The sequence below is a fragment of the Cotesia glomerata genome, unplaced genomic scaffold (genome assembly GCF_020080835.1).
Source record: "Cotesia glomerata isolate CgM1 unplaced genomic scaffold, MPM_Cglom_v2.3 scaffold_29, whole genome shotgun sequence".
Classification (NCBI taxonomy): Eukaryota; Metazoa; Arthropoda; class Insecta; order Hymenoptera; family Braconidae; genus Cotesia; species Cotesia glomerata.
Window position 1 is genome coordinate 68,568 of NW_025403440.1, and position 20,995 is coordinate 89,562.

The window sequence follows — 20,995 nt, forward strand, 5'->3', positions numbered from 1 at the left end:
ATAACAATATTGAAGGTTATTGATTAAAATATTTCTTCAGGTTTAATTATTGATTTTTTTTATTAAGGAATGCATTAACAGTAAAATACAATAATGAATAATTAAATAAGATATGCATTATACAAAGCAATAACTTAGATAGAATTTATCTTGTTAAATTAAATAATAGATATTTAAACAATTATTTTATTACTTTGTTTTAACTACTAGTCAGATTTTCAACATTTGTTACATAAGGAACTTATTTATGTAAAGATAATTATCAAAGTATAAATTCGTACATTTTATATTTTTTTTCATAATTACAAGGAGAAAAAATAATTAAATATTTCCTTTTTAATCTACAACATCAAAAACAAATCAATAAATTTTTTTCTAAACTATTGTAATTGATTTGATGCATAGTTAAAAAATTTCTTCAATAAAATATAATTATTTTAAAGTACACATTTTTTAAATCAAGTCTTTAATTGAACAACGCTCACCTGACATTAATTATTTCGTTGAGTCAACGGGCGAGTAAATAAATAAAGCAATTTTTTCTCCTTTACATAAAAAACTTTCAAAGAAAAAAAATGCATGATCATTCAAATAAATAAGAAGCTAATTATTATTTAAAGCCTAAGAAAAAAAATCTCGCGCAAAGATTGAAAAATAATTTTTAAAAAATGCATAATTTTTTTTATCATTATTATAGCAGTTAATTTTTTTATAAATATTCTTCCTTTGAGTTATTATTAATAATATTGTACTTGAATTAAAAATGACGACCGATTAATTTTATTCGCTGTAACAAAAAAAAAAAAAAATGACGTACATAAATAAATTAGTAGGCAAACAGTAAGAAGATAAAATAACAAAAGCGATAAATAATTACCTGTCACTGCTGTTATTGTCGGTAGTAGTGGAAGCCTCCTCACTGCAATCTAAATCTAGCTCGCCTTGTATTGCGCTTTGTAGATCATCGATTCGTTGTAGAGCGAGCCTGAGATCATCTCGAGCTAATTTAGTTTCAGCTTCGGCGGTTTCAAGAGCCTTTTCAAGATCTCGTCTCACACGAGTAGACTCTTGTTCCCTTGCGACCGCGCAAGTGGCTTCCTCTTTGGCTTCCCTTAAAGACCTTTGCAGTCTTCTGGCAGTGTCCTGAGCAGTCTGTTCCTTTGTTCTGAGCAACGCGGACTCGGTTTGCAGCTTATCAACATTCTCTTTTAACCGTGTAATCTGAGTCTCTAGTCTCGCGCGAGTCGTTTGCTCTAGATCTAGCTTGCTTTCAAGCTCCTTTACACGAAATTCGAGTCGCCGAGTAACGAGACTGTTAGCTGTAGGATCGCCAAGTTGCTCGACCGACTCGAGTCGCTGGCTGAGTTCCATCAGCTGGTCTTTTAGTGAGGATTTTTCAGCTTCGAGCGCAGCTATTTGTACCTGAGCTTCCTGCAATGCAGCTTGCTCCGTAGAAAGTTGTTGCACTGTCGTGCGGTACTTCTTCAAAACTTGTGCCAACTCTTCTTCATTTTCTTCGAGCTGTGATATTAACTCAGTACGCTCGCGATTTGCGGCATTAGCACGATCCTCTGCTTCAGACTTGCTCCGAGAAACTTCATCCAATGCCGCTTGAGTCTCGTTTAATTCTTGTTCGAGCGCTTGCTTGGCTTTAACAGCCACCGCTTGAGCACACTGAGCGTCTTCTAATTGATTTTTCAATTGTCTTAACGCCACTTTGCCCGTCGCGTCGCTCTTAGACCGTTCAAGCATTGTCTGAGCGTCGCGCAAAAGCGCCCGAGTTCTCCGAAGATCTCTCTTCAATCGCTGAGTTACATCAGCTTCCGCAGCGCGATCATTGCGACCTTGCTCTTCAAACGCCACCAGCCGTCTCTCCAATTCGTGCTTCTCCCTCAATAAAATTGTCCGCTCCTCGTGCTCATTCTCCAACTGAGACTCCAGAGCTTTGACTTTTTTGTGAGCATTCCCTCGAATGTCCTCCAGCTCGTCATCTTTCTGCTGAATTTCTTTACGCATTTCCTTACGCTGCTGCTCGACGCTCATTTCTAAACGCAATTTAGCTTGCTCGAGCAATTGAACTTGCCCTGCTAGATCGTCAAGTTCTTCTTCTTGATCTTTGCATTTCTTCTCGAGTTCGTGCTTTGATTTCTTCAGCTGCATTACTTCTTCTTCTGTCTTACCGCCGTAACTTAATTCTTCCAGCTCTTGAGATAAAGTTGCCAGTCTTTCTTCTTGTAGTTCCATTTCTAGTTTGCAATCCTATTCAAAAAAAAAAATAATCATAATTTTTCTTTAATTAAATTCTAATTAATTTTTTTTTATTAATGTTATTTATAATAAATAAATAAATAAATAAATAACAATAAGTACTGAATATTTAAATAATTAAATAAATAATAAACTTACGCTTAAATTTTGTTCAATAGTGAACTTTTCAGCGACAGCTATTTCTTTTTCACGTAAAAATCTTTCCCGTTGTGCTTTTTCTTGTCTTAAATCATCCATAAGATTCTGAGTCTCAGAATCAAATCTAAGAATAAATAAAATTTCAATTAAAATCACAAATTTAAATAAAAAAAAAATCTAAACAATCGTTAAAATACAATAAAAATTATTAATAGAACATACTTCCGCTGTTTTTTCTCCAATAAATTATTACGGGCAGTCTGTTCTTCAAGAAGCAGTCGTAAGTCATGCATCTCGCCATTAAGTTTTTGGACTCTTCGTTTCCACTGACTGACTACCTGCCGTTGCTCCTCGACTTCCTCGTAGGCATCAGCAAGCTACAATTAAATAAATTTAGTAAAATATCCTAATAATTTTAATAAAAAATCCTACCTTTTTCTCCAGCTGTTTTTTAAGACCAACAAGCTGCTCCAAATCATCCTCATGCTGTTGAGCCATTTTTCTTTTGGTAAATTCCAGCTCACGGATAGCGTGTTCGTATCTCTGTTTATAGATACCGCCGTCCTCTTGATTATTGTCCTCTCCATCAAGATTAATTTGATTTAAATCAGCAGCTCTCGCATAGAGTAGCTCCATTTCCAATCTTTCGGTGGTTTGCTGGAGCGTTTTATTTGTCTCAGTAACATCTTCGAGTTGACGTTCCAAGCGAAGTCGCTCTGAGGTTTCGGCGTCTATTCTTTCAGCTGCCAATGTCGAGGTCGAGTGCTCCTCCGCGTAGTCAGCAGTCAATACACTTAACTGAAAAATAAAATAAAATAATTAGTATAAAAAAAATTTTTTTTATTTAATTTTATTAAATTAAATAAAAATACAATAAAATAATTAATATAAAAAAAAATTATTTTTATTTAAATTTATTAAAAAAAAAAAAATAAATATTTATATTTAATTTTATTAAATTAAATAAATTATAAAATAAAATAAAATAATTAATATAAAAAAAAATAATTATCAAGCAATTGCTACCTCATCATCACACTCAGATAAAGTTCTATCTTCTGACAATCTAGATCGTAGATTATTGTAATTAGTAACGCTTCTAGCGGCACTATTTGCTCTATTGAAGTACTGAAAGCCCTTGATCATAATATTAGCCGCGCTTTTGCTCTTACCAAGCGGTCGATTTTTATCATAAGGCATTGACAAATAATCCAACTCATTATCATTAGTATTACGCCCGATTCTTTTCCACTCTTGCATGATATGATCAGTTCGCTGAAGAAATTGCGCGATACGCGAGGTCAAAAGCGAGGATGCCGTTTCTGGTTCCAGGTGTGAGGCCGTAGGTCGAAATGACTGTCTTACTTTTTGCTTATCAATCCCCAGGACAAAATTTAAACTCGCGTCAAACACAACCGGCGCTTGTTCTTTTGTTGATAAATCATGCTTAAGCGAAAAGTCCGCTAGACTGTTGTCCTGCGGGAAAAACCGCCGCGGAGTCGCAGATCTTAAAAAACTATTTGAACTGAATGAATCTCGACATAGTGATGATCTGGAGTAAGATTTACTTGACAGAGACACTGAGCTAGCTAAGCTAGGTGTCGGGCTACGAGTAAAACTCGTTATATCATCATTGTAATTATTGTTACGCGACAGCGATGGTGTTACAATAGCGACTCTGTTTATTGGTCGAGAGTTATAGCTGTTCAATGATAATTGAGGCAGCGGAAATTCGTTGGTAGACATTATGTCTAAAGATGAGATACTTTCGGACATAATTAATAATTAAATTAATTTTTAAATTATAGCTTGACAATTAAATTAATTTTTTTTTATCACTACGCTTACGTCTCTACACTATTTAAACACTTATTAGACATGTTATGATATGTTGCATAACAAATAAGTTTAGGAGAATCGAGTAGGTGCAGCTGACTGCATCAACTGTAGACACCACGGACGACAACGACGGGCGATGGGTAATAGTGATCACTTTCAAGTTATTCTAAGTCAAAGAGTGAAAGAGACTACATTAAAAAGAGACAACTCAAGAGAAACTATTGGTTTTTGGATCTCGGCCAAATTTACTACATGGTGGGCTGAGAAATCGGTTAAATGATTACAAATAAAAAAAAACAGATGTAAAATAATTAAGATGTCTCCTAATTATTGACACTAATTTTTTTTTTAACTTATACTTTTGAAATTTAAAAATAAAACTTACTTTAGCTTCCAATTTAACATTGTCGTGCTTAAGATGATTTCTTTCTTGTTCCAATTTTTCAACTTTAGCTCTTAACAACTCTAGCTCTTCCTGTAAATATAAAAAATAGTTAATTAATTTTTTTACAAAAATAAAAATTGACAATTTTTTAATTTATCATTTTATCTAACCGTTCGTGCTTTCAATTGATCTTCGGTGCGATGGACATTTAATAAAGGCGCTACTTTTACGTAGAGTCTCCACCAAGGCCACTCACGAACAGACATAAGCTTCCTTACATTTCGCTGTATGCATCTTACAGCCAAATCTTGAAGCTGAAAAAATTTCAATATTTAAAATAAATTTTTTCACTAAAAAAAAAATAAATATCAAACTTTTGAAGGTACCTTTAGTGTATTGAGTTTTTTACGAGCCAAGTAACCTCGACATCTTGCTTGCAAAAGCACAATATGGCCCGTCAACTTTTCATCTCGTTGAGACTCAAGTCGCTCTAAAGCACCGGCTCTGAAAAATATCTAAGCAGAAAAATTATTTTTTTAGTTTAAGGAATTGTTAGAATTTTTATGTATGAAAATATTAATAAATATTTTACCTGACTCTGACCAACGCGGTAAGATGCAGCGTCGAGGTCCATAGTCAATAGCATGTCTTCCACAACTCTACGTTCGTCTTCGACAGGACTTGATGAGCGTACATTAGCCGCATAATCACTAGAAAGTAATCCAAAGCGGCGCCTGAATTCACCGAGTGGTAAATGCTTTGGAAATCCGACTTTGTGAAGACGCATTGCATCAATTATTTGCCCGCCACGAATCTACAGTAATTATAAGTGTTCAAATAAATTCTTTCACGTTTATAATTAAAATAACTCTAACATGTAATTTTTTTATAATTATTATTATTACTTGTGAACGTAGTAGTGGAACGTTAATAACACCATTATCATTTTTCGGTAATTTCATGGTGACAAATGATTTATCAGTGCAGCCTGAATTGTGTTGTGGTAATAAACAGTGGACAAATTTAACACGAGTCCGTCTCAATGTTTCAATAATTCCATCCTAAAATAATATTAAAAAAAAAATAATATTTTATAAATTGCTAAATTAATTAAAAAAAAAAAAAAAACAATTTAATAATTATTTGATAATTTTTTAAACCCGGTCTATTTATAATTTAATAAATTTAATAAAAAAAAATTTTTTTTATTTATTTATTAAAATTTAATAGTTAGAGAAAAATAAATTTACACTTACAACAGTGAATTTAATTTGAAGACAAGCGCTTTTCCTTTTAACAGTTGTGAATGTTCGTCGAATACTAGAAGCTCTTCTTAATGATTGTGAGCCTTCTAATCCGGATATGGAACTAGTCATTAGTGCTCCAGTAATTCCAGTACTTCGTACTTGAACAAAAAGTCTATTGACATCCTCTCTGTTAAAAAAAAAAAAAAAAAAATAATAATAAAATTAATAAAAATACTTGGAATAAAGTTATAAATTAAATGATTTAATAACAAACCTCGTGCTTTCTTGTAAAATATTAATGGCACTTTTAGTAACTGGATTTTCCCGAGTGGCCTTTAACCATCCGGTAGCAGTGTACAATACTGGATTGGTCCCTTGCAAATGCTGAAGAACAAATTGGTTATTACCGGGAGCTTTTCTCAGTAAAAGCTGGTAATCACGATCACCGTACAACGAAAATAACCGGTCCATAAAAGATTCATCGCTGCCTCCAGCGCAAACAGCTTCTTCATCAAGAAGCCACAAAAGTCCTTTTTTCTCTCCCTGAAATCTACCAGTCAGATCATTTTGGCTTGAACGTATCATGGTCGCAGTATTTTGCTGTCCGCGGTCAACAAGCGAAATAAGATCTTGTGGTGATCCAACACCACTGTTTTCTTCGTCATAATCTTCATCGTGTTCAATATTTATTCCCTCTTGAATATACCGATTTTTCGGAGCTACTAAGCTAGAATAGTGAAATAATAATTGAAGACGCTCTTGTAAATAATTATGACAGAGATCTTCAAAGTTAGCACCAGTTTGATGGCCACACGAGGCTGGATTTTGAAATCCAGGTGTATCACAAAGCAAAAGCGAGGATACCGTGTGGACAGGAGATGATATTACTTTATTGATAAGCGAAGCAACACAATGTAATACTTCTGTATAAAGACCGACAATAAATCCCTCAAGGGCGTCAAGTCCTGAATAATTTGAAGCACTATCAGTGGGACTCGACGCTCGTAAAGAACCTCTACTACCACCACCACTACCAGCAGTTGTTGTAATCCCGTCGGCGTTCGAAGAAAATATTATTCTACTGAGTTCTTCGACACTCGTGCCCAAAAGATTGGCCGCTTTTTCAGCGCACTCCGCTCGAGCGAATTGCCAACGGCTTGATTGAGAATTAATATTTGTTTTTACAGCACCAGCACAACTCAAGTGATATATCCCCGCAATAACTGTCCAGATGACTTTTTCATCAGCTTCCGACAGTCCTAATATTTTAAATGATCCAACAATACGATTGAAATCGACAACAGCGCGTTGTTTTTCTTCGTGCTTCTGCAGTGGTGTAATAAAGGGATTATTTTCAGTCACCAAATTACCGAGATACAATTCTTTACGCAATTGTCCTTCTGCTCCAGCGAGCAATCGATAAATAATGTGAAAAGTCGGGTCACCGTTATTCCGTCTTCCTATTCGTGATTTTTCTAGCAGCAAAACTTGAATGCTCGCAGAAGCTATTTGCCCAGATTGATCAAAGTCTAAGCTGAATATTTGTGTGAATCGGGTCGCATTGGAATTCATATGCGTTTTGCTGTTCCCAAAGGCTTCAAGGATCGTAAACAAGGCATTCAACTTCTCAATAGTAAGTATCTGTAATAAATAGAAAAATTTAATTATAATTACCAATGAATCATTGATAAGTTAAATATAATATATTCGGTAATTATTTACAATTGGGGTCAACGATTTTAATTTTCATTTTTTTGAATGAAATTTATATTTGATTTTATTGATATATTTTTTTTGAAAAATACATAAAAAAAAACGAACAAAAAAAGTTGATTATCACAATTTTTACAAATTTTTTTTTTTTTATTGTTCCTTTTTTTATATACTTTTCAAAAAAAATATATCAAAAAAAGATAAAATAGAAATTTTAGCCAAAAACATGAGCCAAAATTTTTTCCAACTTTTGAAGGCAAAAAAGCTATCGAAATCTTTCTTTTTATTTTTTTTTTTTTTCACGACATTTTTTAAGATAAACTCGCCGTAAAAACAAGCAAAATAAAAAAAATTAAAAAATGTTAATTTTTCACCAAGATATGGCCACAAATATGGTAGACCCCACTTTTAAATAATTATTGTAATAAAAATGAATAAATAAATACTTTATTAACAGTCCCCGCAGCTAGAATAAGATAGTGCAAGGCGTGTTTGAAGTTTGTTGTTTTTCCAGCTCCGCTGCGACCTAGAAAAACGAGTGAATGATCTCTTCTTGTCGCAAGCATTCCTCTGTAGGCGGATTGTGCCATTGCGTATATATGCGGTGGCATATCTTCATTTTTGCAGCCTTTGAACATATGCACTACCTGTATTTATGCACACAAATATATATATATGGTTAACTATATAAGCGTATAAAATTATAAATATAAAATTATTAATATATGATAAATATATTCTATATGTTTGTATTGTGCAAGTGTATAATATAAGAAAAAATTGAAAGTGATAGTGACCTTTTCCGAGTAGATTGCCAGGGGCGCGACAGGATTAATCACTACCATGCTGTCGCCAGCGTAGGTATGAATAAGATTATTTGCGTATCTCTGTCTCAGCGTGTGCAGTACTGAAGATTCATTGAGAAATCGCAGTTGAGAGAGCTCTTCGACCATGTCAAACTGCGGTGGATTTGCCTAACAGTTGAATAAATTAAATTTAATCGATAAAAGTTAAATATATTCAATAAAATAATATTTTTTTATTTTTTTTTTTATATAACCCATTAAAATACAATGGAAAATTTTTTTTTACCTTCTCCACATCTTCCTCGTCTACAAGAAGCTCTTCACCACCGGGAACAAGTTTTATCCTCAATTTACCCGTATCGGGATCAGCCGAGGCTTCTGATCTTGTTGCTAATGTAAATCCACCTCGATGCAAAAGCCACACGTGTTCCGATGCAAGCCACGATTGTTCTTCAGCTAAATGTTTTTCACTTCTTGCCTGTAAAAAAAAAAATAAAAACAAATAAATAAATAAATGAATAATTTAAATTAAAACTATCAGAAAAAATAAAATAAATTTCTTTTTTCATAACGAATAAATTCTACCTGATCGTGTTGTGACACTTTATCCTCAAGAAGCAATGTCAAGTCTTTTAATAAACAAGTTTCACTCATAGCCTGAAGCGGATTATTAAATAAACGTTTATTTTTAGCAAGTTTTCTCGCCGATGCCATTTCCAATAATTTTTCCCATTCGATAACATTACCGGAAGACTTGTAATGCCGTTTATTATTATTTCTCTTTAAATTCTTACTGCAAAGTGACAAACGGGAGGTGGATTTACGACGCGAGTTAGATTCTATTATTTTTCCATCGATACTGTCTACCGTATAGCCTCCGTTCATTGTTATTTGCCACTTTTTTTCACGAGGATGTTTTATAATATTAGTATCATCCCAACCGTCTTCTAATTTTTTGTACCGATCATTAACTACCCCGCTTCTTAAACTCTCCACCCAATTATTGCGCTTTAAATAATATTTTTTAATCCCAGAATCCGAAGACATAATTAGTTGTTGGTGTTGTTTTATAACGAGAAGCTGCGTATAAACTTTCTTTTTAAACAAAATTATAATCTACCGGAGACTTGCGTAAAGAAACTTTCATTTGACTGGTTGTGTTGTATACCGTACAACAGTATAAAATATTTAAAAGCAGCAAATTCAAGTATCGCTATTTAACACACACACACACACTCAAATCCTATAAATAAGTCAATACTCTTGACTTAATGATGATCCACCGACCAATCGAGTAAGCCAACCAATTGGCTCATCCACAATTAGAAAATTTATCAATTAATTCTTTTTTTGTGTACATTATTGCTTTGCAAAAAATTAAATCAGTCTTGATAAATATTTTAACAAACATTTCACTTAATTTTAATTTTACAATTTCATTATAATTATTTAACAATAAATATTTTTTACAATTTTTTTTTTTAAATTAAATGTTCATATAAAATTTTTACTCCAATTGCACATTTAAAAATTAATCATACAATAACAAAACAAAACAGCAAACAGCGACAGCACACCTCGTGCTTGATCTACTGAGTGTTACATTACGTGTGTGCTCGAATCAACTATGACTGTGAATGGGAGAATGGCGGTTGCGACGACGACGGTGACGAGTTCAATAAGCGAGGCGTGGTATACCCACGATCGCTGTTACTTCTATCTTATACTTTACTTATTATATTATATTATATATATATATATTTATATAAGAGTTGTGTCACCAATTTATACAAGCAGATATGTGTGTGGTACACATCGCCATCATCCATCATCAATAATAAATGTGTGTTAGTAAACCTTTGAATAAATTAAAATTCAATAAAAGATTTACGGTTCCAAAGTGTACCTTCATGCTTTTTACTCTAATGTCACAATTATAAAAAGTCATAAAATATATATCTATATACCTGTTTCATGAGTCAATCATTACCATATTAAGACATATGAGATAACTTTAATATAAACACTCGAGTGTTTACAAAGAAACGACATATCAATTATTTGATAGTTGATAATCTATATTATTAATAGAATAAGAAAAATTTTGTCTCCAGGATAGCCATATGATAAAATCGATTTTTTTTTTAGTGAAATTTAGTGTCTTGACTAGAATGAGTTCCTTTTCAAGGTTTCATATCATTCTCACCGATAGTCAATTTATTATGATAAGTATTTAGGCTGCATTCGAAAATGCTCTATCTCTAGACACATAATTAAGAAATAACCTTGTATCTCGTGAACTATTGACATTTTTAAAGATATAAGCTCATCCTGATGTTACACTCATCGAGACCTTTCATTTGAGTACCCACATCAATTTTTCATATATATATGAAAAATATATCAAAAATGCATGTGGGTACTCAAATGAAAGCTCTTGATGAGTGTAACATCGGAATGAACTTATATCTTTAAAAAGGTCAATATTTAAGAAAGTACAGTGCAATTTAATAAAAATCACTATTTAATCAAACGAAATTTTATTTATTTATAGTTCACAAGTCACGGCAGTTATATAGTGACCGCAAAGTTGCTAGTTTAATTTAATTATTTAAATAATTAATTGTTGATCGACGGAAAAAAAATATAAAATTATGCAATGAGGTCTTTAGCTTTAGCTTTGGCATGATATTTAAGATCCGTATGTAATTTGAATTAAAATGATATACTTATGTGATTATTATTTACTCGATTATTCCATTACTTAACATGCTACAATCTGAAACACATTGAGGTATGGTAGTTGTGCGCTTTCATACCCACTAAGCAAAGGTCTCTCACCTCCCTTCCTCAGTTATACTAGCAGAAGTGCATCTACGTACACGCTTTGTAGAAGTAGGTGAGATACACCGTTATTTGAATACCATATTCTCCATATGGTAACGCACCGAGTTGTTACTTGTTAACGAGACAGTATAGATATATATTGCTAAAAACTTATTTTTAATTTACAGTATTACATGCCTGGCGGTGTTCAACATAGTAAATTTTAACGTAATAAATGAATTAACACGCTCGCATAACATTTATCTCACAGTAATAATATATACCGTCTCTTTTACTTTTCAGCCTTGTAATATTTACCGGAAAAAAAATATTTAATTCTCGAGGCATTATTTTTAATAGTATATTATAAATGATAACTATTATTTACCGTGTTTTGATGAAATCGTGAACTACCAGACCGTCGAAGGGTTCCACATTGAATATTAGCAGCAGCTAATTCTATTTGTCTACCATCTAATCCTCCTCGCTGTGATAATTCCGACAACTCAGCAACTGGTTGCACCTAAAATAATTAAAGTATTAATATTTTCAAAAAGATAATAAATATAAACAATGATTTTATTTTTAATTATTATTACCTTGACAACAACATTAGTTCCAGATCCTTTGATAAGATCAATAATTTCTTCTCGGGATTTATTATCAACATTGATACCATTGACCTCAATCAATCGATCGCCGGGCAATAAGCCAGTATCATTATTATTTTGAACAATAGCACCGGGCTCGGCAAATATAACGGACTTGATATTTTGCGTAGAGCCACTCGAAGTACGATCGATTATAACCGCTCGGCGTAATGAAAAACCAAAATCATTTCTTGGCGGTAGTTGCCGCTGGATTGTCAACTCCCGAGGCTCGGGAAGTACCAGAGAAATAATTTGAGGTAATGGAAGAGGAATCCCTTGCTCTTCAAAAGAATTGGAGGATCTCCAGCGTGAAAAACCCTGAGACTCTCCAACCGGGGAGAGACTGAAGGGTGGAGTCGCGAAGCTTGAGTTTGTTGTGTCTGTTAATGAGTCAGCAGAGGGGCTGGCACTTGTAATTACTTGTAAAAGCTTCGAGTCACTCTGATTGTGATGATGTTGATTATAGTTGTGATAGTAGTTTGACGAGGACTCTTCTTCGCTGCAAAACTCATCTTTCTCCAGCTGCTGCTGCTGCTGCTGCTGCTGTTGCTGTTGCTGCTGACAGGGAAGATTTTGATAAGTAATTACTTCATTTTGAAGCGTATTCCTCACGAGTAAGTTACTCGGATCAGAATGATTGTTTTCGCATTCATTTCCATTAGACATTGCGTTAGAGCCCTCAGTACTTGTCCCACTCATACTGGCAATATTGCTACGCGATCCTTTGAGGATTCCTCGTTTCGGGGGCTTAGGAGGCAATGCCGGAAAACTTTTACCGCCTCCAACCCCACTCATACCACCACTCGTGCTGCTTACGTTTGTTAAAGACGTCAACGATGCCTCTGATGAATCGCTCTGGGTCAATCCATCAACGCGAGTCCAACTCGCACCGCCGCTAGTGTTGGAGTTCGAGCCCGAATTTTCCAATAGATTGCTACGATCCAGTTGGGCAAAAAAGGAGGCGCTGTAATCAGCTGTTATCCCACTTGGCAGTTTTTCCTTTTCCTTGCGACGCCCTCGAATTTTTAATGATCTCCGTACCTATTAAAATAAATAAATAAATAAATAAATAAACAACTACTCCGTTATAATTATAAAATAAATAATATATACTAAAAAAAAAGTACCTCGTCAAGTCTTAGCAATTCTTCAGCAGACATACTCCCTCTGTCACGTTTTTTTACATCCTTACGCTCCTTCTTTTCCCGTTTTCGTTTTTCTTTTTCATCTTTCTCCGCGGTTTTCTTCATAAAGTTAAACATTTTCCTCTTCACAATAAGCCGACAAGATAAACTTTAATCACTACCGATTACAAAGCGTATTTATAAATGATCTTTTAATATACACCGAGTATACTAATAATATTAGACATTTCATTGAATACAAAAGGATTCAATGACCAACGTACCGTTTCTTTCGTCTTTCTTTTCATTTCCTCACAATCATACAACAACAAATTCTCACTTATTACAAAAATGTTTCTTTCCTTATTGCTATTTATTCTTTACATCTTCTGATATGCAATCATAAATATATTAACTCAGCTAAGCTACATTAGAAAGTATAAATTCTAGTGACTGCCATTTATTTAAAGCTTGCACAAATTGTCTTTTTTTTTTTTTTTTTACCGCATATAAATATTTAATCTTTGGAGCAAATTGATAAAGAAATTTTTTTATCTATGGTATTTAATAATAGCCCATCCCATTTGTCCTAAAAACATTGTTAGGTGATAAAAATATATTAATAACAATCAAGCTAACGCAGTTGACTCAATAACCTAATACTTAAATATTTGTCAACTTTTTTTTTTTTTCACTAAAACATTTTTACTTTCATTAATAACTTAAATATTAGTTAACATATTTTTTTAATTTGATTATTTAAAAAATACTCAACCACTGTATAAATATATGATGATATTTGTTATTATTTATAATATAATATAGAATAACGCAATGTCTCGGCATCGACATAATTTAATTTTCGGCCGGCATTATTTTACACCACTGTCAATAATATTTTAACAGACGTTACTTATTTATAAAACAATAAAGCTGATACTTTATTAACAAGTAATCGGACACAGATTGTGATAAATAAACGTCGACGAAATAAACACAAGGGTATATGTGTATGTATTATGTATGTATATAACTTGTGATAACTGAAATACCGTAATAAGTAGTAGCCTGTAGTATATATATTTATTCTTTTTTTTTTTTTTTTTCGTCAAGACCACATTCTTTGATAACTAGCAGTCACACACTTATTTGATGATACAATTAAATAGTTGTGCCGTTTTGTTATATTTTTGGTTTATGTTAATTAAATAGCTTTTTTACGTGCATTTATTTCCACAAATATGCGGTTAAATGCAATGATAGATTAGAGTTATCACGCAGTTTATACTGCTGCTCGAGCAGCACAACTCGAATAACTGTCATGGCGCAGCAGTATTGCACGCACACTAATGTTAACTTAATAAAATACGCACATGCGCACACACACCTGTGCAATTATCACAAACATATTTGAACGTAAATACCAGACCAAGTGTTTTTTTTATTTGTTTTAATTATTATGCATAATTTTTATTTTTAAATTGGAGTAAAATAAATTTTTTATGAAAATTAAATCAGCTGACATTAGAAAATTTTTTACTTTTAATTTTTATTGATTTAAAAAATTTTCAAATGTCTGCTAATTCTAATATCATAATTTTTTTTGCAAGTATGAAATTTAAATTTATTTACGTAATATTTTAATTATTTACATTGCCTATTGTAAATTGTAAAAAAAAATACATACATACAATAATTAACAGAATAAATATATATCTATAAATTAAACAAATAATTTTAATATAAATTGATTATAAATTTTGTTTCAAAATAGTTATACAGATAAAAATAATATAAAATTAATTAAGACAATAATGAGACAACAGTACAAACAATTTTAATAATTTACAATTATTTCTTTGTAAAAATTCGGACACAAAAAATTTTTATTTTTCAATTCAAGTAAGCAATTTTTATTGTTTAGTTAAATTTATAAAATTTTTGTGTCATAAAAATGAATAAATTAAATAAAATCTTTGATTTTTACACTGAGACATTTTTTTATGAACTTATAAATAGGCACATTTAAACCCTTAGAGTGAATTTGTACAGATTAATAATTGTAATAGACATTAGTACAAAAATAACTAGTATAGTGATATCTATTGTGTGTAAAATACTATCCTTGTAAAAGCACCATCAGCTTATTTGTAGGCCTTTTGGAATGTTATAACATTAAAAAGACTTTAAATAATTCATACAGACGTTTAAATTCATATTTGTCAATTTTTTACTAAATATAGTTTTACGGTATATAAATTAATGTGTACTTTCATTGAGATTTATTGCTGCATGATAAATAAAAAATGTCCTAATTCAAAAATAAACTCTAAAAATTACCCAATATACAAAATAAAAAATACAATTATTAAAAATAATAATTCTAATCATAATTAATATTATTATTCCTACCATATTATCGTGTCTTTGTAAAAAGAAGGCCACTAATAAATTATCTAATAATAGTGACAACTATATCGACGTTTTAGCTTTTACGGCGTGTACTAAATAACAATGTATCACTTAAAAATATTTAAAACAACTAAAATATCTAACAATCCAAAAAGTCTATTAAAAAATAAATATTTGTGCTTATATATATATATATTTATATAAATTCTATTAGCCTAAATAGCGTAGGTAAAAATTGTAAAATTTTATTGAAGTATAAATTTGCTATTAAAATTGTCTGAGAAAATAATTAAAACCTCAGACATTTTCCGGTTTATTAGAAGAAGTTAACGCGAATTTTGAAGCCTCTGCTAATTCTGTTAACAATAATGTCTCGCCATCGAGTTCCAAGGAAGATCTAATATTACCACTAATACCTTGTCGACTGCTGCCTATACTCTTAACAAGTTTTCTCATAGCTTTATCTCTTCGCTGTTTAATTCTCTCACTTTTAAGCCGGTTGAAGTCATCATCAGAATTAGAAAAGTTATGACTGCCTTGAGATGAAGATGAAGATCTGATACTTATGTTATCTTGATTATGTTCCTCCATTGGTCCTTCTGGATTGTCAATCGGAGTATCCGAAGCAGGACTACCTTCTACTGGTAATCCCATAGAATTGTTCACAGATCTTTGAGGTCTGTACCAAATAATTAATTTAAATTTATAAATTTAAAAAAATTCAATTTTACTCTCATAATTCGGCGGCCCAATTTCAAAACGCAGTAACTAACATTTAAAAATTTTTAAAAATTTTTTTTATTAAAAAAAAGTTTGCCTGCCAAATTGATGAAAAATTTAATTTATGAATAGAAAATACTTGAAATTAAGGTCTAAAAGTTATAAAAAATGCAGCAATATTAAAAAAAAAAAATTAGGTATAAAAATTTTGCAGTTACTGTGTTTTAAAATTGGGCAGCCGAATTAGATAATAAATAAATTTACCTGACATGATGAGGCCTTGCACTTCCAACCGGTGCACTGACTGACAATAAGTCATGATGCCGATTTTTGTAAGAGGGAACATCAACTGGAGCGCTGGGAGGAGGAGGTCCAGAAGCAAAGATACTTTGAACATGAGGACGAGGTTCTCCAGCGCGAATCGACTGGATAGTCATCTGCTCATCAACTTCTTCAATGGCTCCAAATCCCATTCTTGTAGAACCACCAGCAGCAGGAACGCCGCTCATGCGATTTTGGAGTGAAGCAGACGAACCTGAATTAGAAATTCTTCCGGGTGTCTTAGCATTACCATCAGGCCTGTCTTCCTTGCTGAACAATCTCTTCAAAACACTAGTGACGCTGTTGACGCGAGGGAGAGACTCACCAATATTACTTGCCGTAGAGCCACCACCATTGTAACGATCCCGGTTGCTGATTCTACTAGCACTCCTGGACATCTTCGAGTCAGACATGAAGTGTATTCCCGACATAGCGTCATCCGCTACATCACTACGGAATTTATTGTAGGGTAAATCAGACGGTGGGTTCATTTCATCAATTCGCACTGAGGACGGCTGTAATTCTTGTTGAGCGGCTGATAATTGAATACCAGCGGTTGAAGGTACCGGATGTTCTTCACGGAACGGCTCTGCTGCTGCTGTATAAGGCAACTCAATAGGAAACACTTCGTCCCAATACTGGTCACGAATCAATTCAGGGTGATCGTGATGCATTTCATCGACGATTAAATAACTGACTTGTAAATTTCTATCGACTATCCAATTGACCTCAAAATCATCGTCGTCTTCGCCGAATGGGTTTATCAAAGTCTCAGCGACTTTTAGCCATCCCATGTAGAAAAAAAATTGCAGAGTCGTGAAGAAAGGAAAGTAGAGATCTATGTTTGAAATATTTGATAATTTTTGCTCTGATTTTGTTGTCTCGACCCACTGACGGCCCATCACTGTCGTCAGGAAATACGAATACACTGCTATTGTAACGACTTGCGTGTAAACAAGCGGCACTGAAATAGTATCGTAGTGAATCAGCCTTCCGCAATTCCCGCGGAATTTATTCAATTCATCGATCAGAGTCTTAACAGCAAAGTCATCTCTAATGCGGCCTTCTTTTCTAGCACGTGTTACAATACTCGAAGCCCAGACTATCGGAAGCCAGTGTTTGCTCGGCTTCGGAAACTTCATATTTAAATTTTGGAAAATTACAAGCTCATTTTCCAATAACAAACCGGCATCGACAAAGTGGTCGAGAGTTGGAAAACGTTTCTTCACTCGTGGTGATATGTTTGAAAGAACTAATGTCAGACATACACACACGTACCTTTGGAAAATTTTAAATTTAATTGTATTGACAAATTACATTGTTAACATCTATTGTTATTGTTATTGTTGTTTTTAGTTGTTGGACATGTTATTTACATACCTGACAATTGTACGTCTCATAAGTCTTCCTCTCTCGTCGTTACCGTGAATGGTAGCCGACACAAAGACGGCAATTGAGTCAGGCCACGGAATAGCCATATATTGGTTCCACCATCTAGTCATTACGATACTCACATAAAAACCAAGCACAAAAGACAATGGTATGAGATCACTGTATTCATTGCAATAAGCAACAACTGATTCAAATTTTCTTTTTGCCTCTTCATTAAGCGCAAATCGATAAATTATTGACAGTGTGTAGTAAATTGTGAGAAATAGTAACAGATCGATATATACAAGTTTGTAAATACTAGCTCGCCATCTGTAAAAAAAAAAAAAAAAAAAAAAAAAAAATTGTTGTTGAAATAATTAAGTGTTAATGTATCATTGGAGACATAATTGTACTTGAGAAAATTATTCAAAATAATTGTCTTGATTCGTTAAAAAAAAAATTATTACGCAAACGCGGAATTGTTTGCTTAGGAATTATTTTCTAAGAATTTTACAATAATAAAAATATAAAAGAATAATTAATTTACCTGAGTAACAATTTAAGAAAACATCCTAAGCCTCTACATGTGGCTACTTCAGCAGTGTATGTCACAGTCATTTTTTACAGTGTAAAGCTCCGCAATTAGCGTTAAATTTTTAGTCAATAATTAACAAATCTTATATTTAATATAAATTTTTAAAACTTAAATTATTTAATAATATTGACCATTATTGTCTTAATAAAAGTTAATTATCACAATATCAATTTATCAATTATATTAATAAAAATAAATTCTTAGAATTGTATAGTTTAACAACTGAGTAATTAAACACATCAATTTCTTCATTAATAATAACTCGCAGTGAATTTTTCCATCAACAATTTTCCTTTAGTAGATATAAATATTACTAACATTGGAAGATATGTCTACAGCCATTATTTTTTATTCATATCATGCAATTACACTTAGCACGCACATATGACTTGATATCTATCAGTCAGTTAGTCGTGCAAGGTAACTTGAATCATCAATACTTGCAATGTTTCAATCTTAGTATTTTTTTTTTTTTTAACTTAACAAATTATCTTCTTCGATATAAATATATATTATTTGTCTTGACAATAATACTGACTTTATTTAAAATATTTATTCACATATCTTCAATACATATGAAAATAATTAGGCATCATCTTCTATTTACGTGTATTGCTTGTGCTCGCTAATTATTTATGATTACAATCACTCTTAAAAAAATAAAATTCAAATGTTACACAATTGTTCTCTCGAAGGAGCTCAGTTTATATCTGGCACTTTTGACTCTTTTCATCGCCCTACTTACATTGTCAACCAAGTATTCTTCAATAACGTATATTATTAAAGTGTACATGTATCTTAGTAAGTTAAATTTATTATTAAACACACAAAACTTCGATATACATTATTTGTCATAAATCCAAGAATTCCTTCGCATGATTAATCTCGTGACGATAAATAGAAGAGTCTCGTGTTTGCTAAGCAGCTCTTACTTCTGAAATAAAAAACAAAAACTAATTAAACGGAAATATTGACATAAAAAACAACTATTTAATAGTTAATGGTGCATTAAAAATTTGTTGACAACTAACATTTGTGTTATTATGTCAATCGATTATGCAAAAACCAGAGTAATGTGCACCAATAACAATCGAACTCATACAACAGTAATATAAGCAAAGACTATTATAATAAATAACAACTGCTGGCTTACTATTGCTATCATAGTAACAAAATAATTAAATTCTATGGCAACTATAATATGACATTAATTATAGTAGTCACTTGACAATTTTATTAGACAAATAAATGCATTTTTTAATTTTAAAATGTTAATTTTTTTTTTCTCATAATTTATTTGTTAAAAAAATTTATTAAAATTAATTTTGCAGAAATTTATTAAATTTTAATAATTTTTTTAACAAATAAAAATTAACATGTAGAAATTTTAATAAATTAAAAATGCAATTTTTAAAAATAATTTTTTGGAGCACATTTATTTGTTAAAGAAAATTAAAAAATTTTTAAGTGACAGCTAAATTAATGAAAATTAATTTAGCATATATTTAATAATTTTCTAATAAATAAATTATGGCAAAAAAAATATAAAAAAAAAATGGACATGTAAAAATTTTAATAAATTAAAAATGCAATTTTTTAAAAATAATTTTTTGGAGCACATTTGTTTATTAAAAAAAATTTTAAGTGACAACTAAATTAATTTTCATAACTGTAATTTATAAAATATAAATTTACTTACTTAGTTTTTTTATTAATAAATTTTTTATCAAAATATTTAGGCCGTAATACTGTTATCAAGTCATCGTTGTAGATGAATTTAATCTTTATAGTTGGAAATTAAGTGACATAGACACTGTACTATAATAACCATTTTATAAGTGATAAAGATAAGCGTAGTCGTTGTTGAGTGACACAGAATTTTGAGTTTGCCTTAATATAAATGATAGTTATACATTTATTATTATTTTATCATATTTACTTAGTATCACATATCATGTTTTAGCGGTTATCCAGGGAAATAATTTTTAAAATAATAATAAAAAACACACAGATGCATATCAATACCGCGTAATGTACAGGTAAGTAATTACGTAAACCAGACACACTGTTATATATTATTAAACACAAGGTATAACCCAAAATATTAAATATATATAACCAGGTATTGTGTCAGGCCAGACAGCGTGTCAGGTGACGACGATTGGTGACCGTGTGTGGTAAACTCTCCGATCCGAGGGCAGTAACGGACTGCAGCTTATTCAACGGGTATATATATATATATATATATATATATATATATATATATATATATATATATATATATATATATATATATATATATATATATATATTGTGTATATTACTTGTGGTAGGTATGTATCAACATTGATACATATACTTGTACGCTCACGGAATAAAGAGAAAGAGTAAGAGGGAGGATATATCCTGCAGCATTTCGTTCTACGAATACGTGATTCGTATCCCCACAACACTGTTACGACCCTCTATTACACAAAAGACTGCTGTTGTTATTATTATCAGTGTTTATCAATCACGTGTTTCTGCGCAGCTTGTTTCTGTGTTAGATTGACACTCCATATGTTTTTTCGCACACCTCAA

General features: G+C 31.7%; 2 protein-coding genes across 4 annotated transcripts; both read right to left on the bottom strand.

The window, feature by feature from the left end:
• Positions 1-39: 39 nt before the first annotated feature.
• Positions 40-13,725, bottom strand: LOC123274299 (unconventional myosin-XVIIIa). Of its 3 annotated transcripts, XM_044741874.1 has the most exons (18): positions 13,000-13,725; positions 11,822-12,913; positions 11,611-11,745; positions 8,683-8,874; positions 8,388-8,564; positions 8,037-8,237; positions 6,152-7,518; positions 5,887-6,064; positions 5,536-5,691; positions 5,223-5,444; positions 5,017-5,145; positions 4,801-4,944; positions 4,631-4,720; positions 2,839-3,204; positions 2,629-2,783; positions 2,407-2,530; positions 878-2,259; positions 40-787 (listed from the first exon to the last, which is right to left on the bottom strand). In XM_044741874.1, the coding sequence occupies exons 1-18, from the start codon at positions 13,132-13,134 to the stop codon at positions 781-783; spliced, it is 6,252 nt and encodes a 2,083-aa protein (XP_044597809.1). In that variant the 5' UTR covers positions 13,135-13,725; the 3' UTR covers positions 40-780. The 3 variants fall into 3 exon arrangements, with proteins under 3 accessions (XP_044597809.1, XP_044597810.1, XP_044597811.1); XM_044741875.1 differs by lacking the exons at positions 11,611-11,745; positions 11,822-12,913; positions 13,000-13,725 and adding an exon at positions 8,982-9,763; XM_044741876.1 differs by lacking the exons at positions 4,631-4,720; positions 4,801-4,944; positions 5,017-5,145; ... (8 more) ...; positions 11,822-12,913; positions 13,000-13,725 and adding an exon at positions 3,433-4,344.
• A 1,255-nt stretch (positions 13,726-14,980) lies between these two features.
• On the bottom strand, positions 14,981-18,537 carry LOC123274302 (bestrophin-4). Its single transcript, XM_044741884.1, has 4 exons — positions 18,368-18,537; positions 17,830-18,150; positions 16,393-17,727; positions 14,981-16,087 (listed from the first exon to the last, which is right to left on the bottom strand). Exons 1-4 carry the CDS (start codon positions 18,436-18,438, stop codon positions 15,706-15,708), a joined length of 2,109 nt encoding a protein of 702 aa, XP_044597819.1. The 5' UTR covers positions 18,439-18,537; the 3' UTR covers positions 14,981-15,705.
• Between the last annotated feature and the right edge of the window lie 2,458 nt (positions 18,538-20,995).

Coding starts and splice junctions, on each gene's coding strand:
- LOC123274299 (XM_044741874.1), bottom strand. CDS start 13,134: ATGTTTAACTTTATGAAGAAAACCGCGGAGAAAGATGAAAAAGAAAAA. Junction 5,692..5,886: donor TTCAAATTAAATTCACTGTT/GTAAGTGTAAAT, acceptor ATATTATTTTAG/GATGGAATTATTGAAACATT. Junction 4,945..5,016: donor AAAAACTCAATACACTAAAG/GTACCTTCAAAA, acceptor AAATTTTTTCAG/CTTCAAGATTTGGCTGTAAG.
- LOC123274302 (XM_044741884.1), bottom strand. CDS start 18,438: ATGACTGTGACATACACTGCTGAAGTAGCCACATGTAGAGGCTTAGGA. Junction 18,151..18,367: donor TTTCTTAAATTGTTACTCAG/GTAAATTAATTA, acceptor TTTTTTTTACAG/ATGGCGAGCTAGTATTTACA. Junction 17,728..17,829: donor ATGAGACGTACAATTGTCAG/GTATGTAAATAA, acceptor AATTTTCCAAAG/GTACGTGTGTGTATGTCTGA.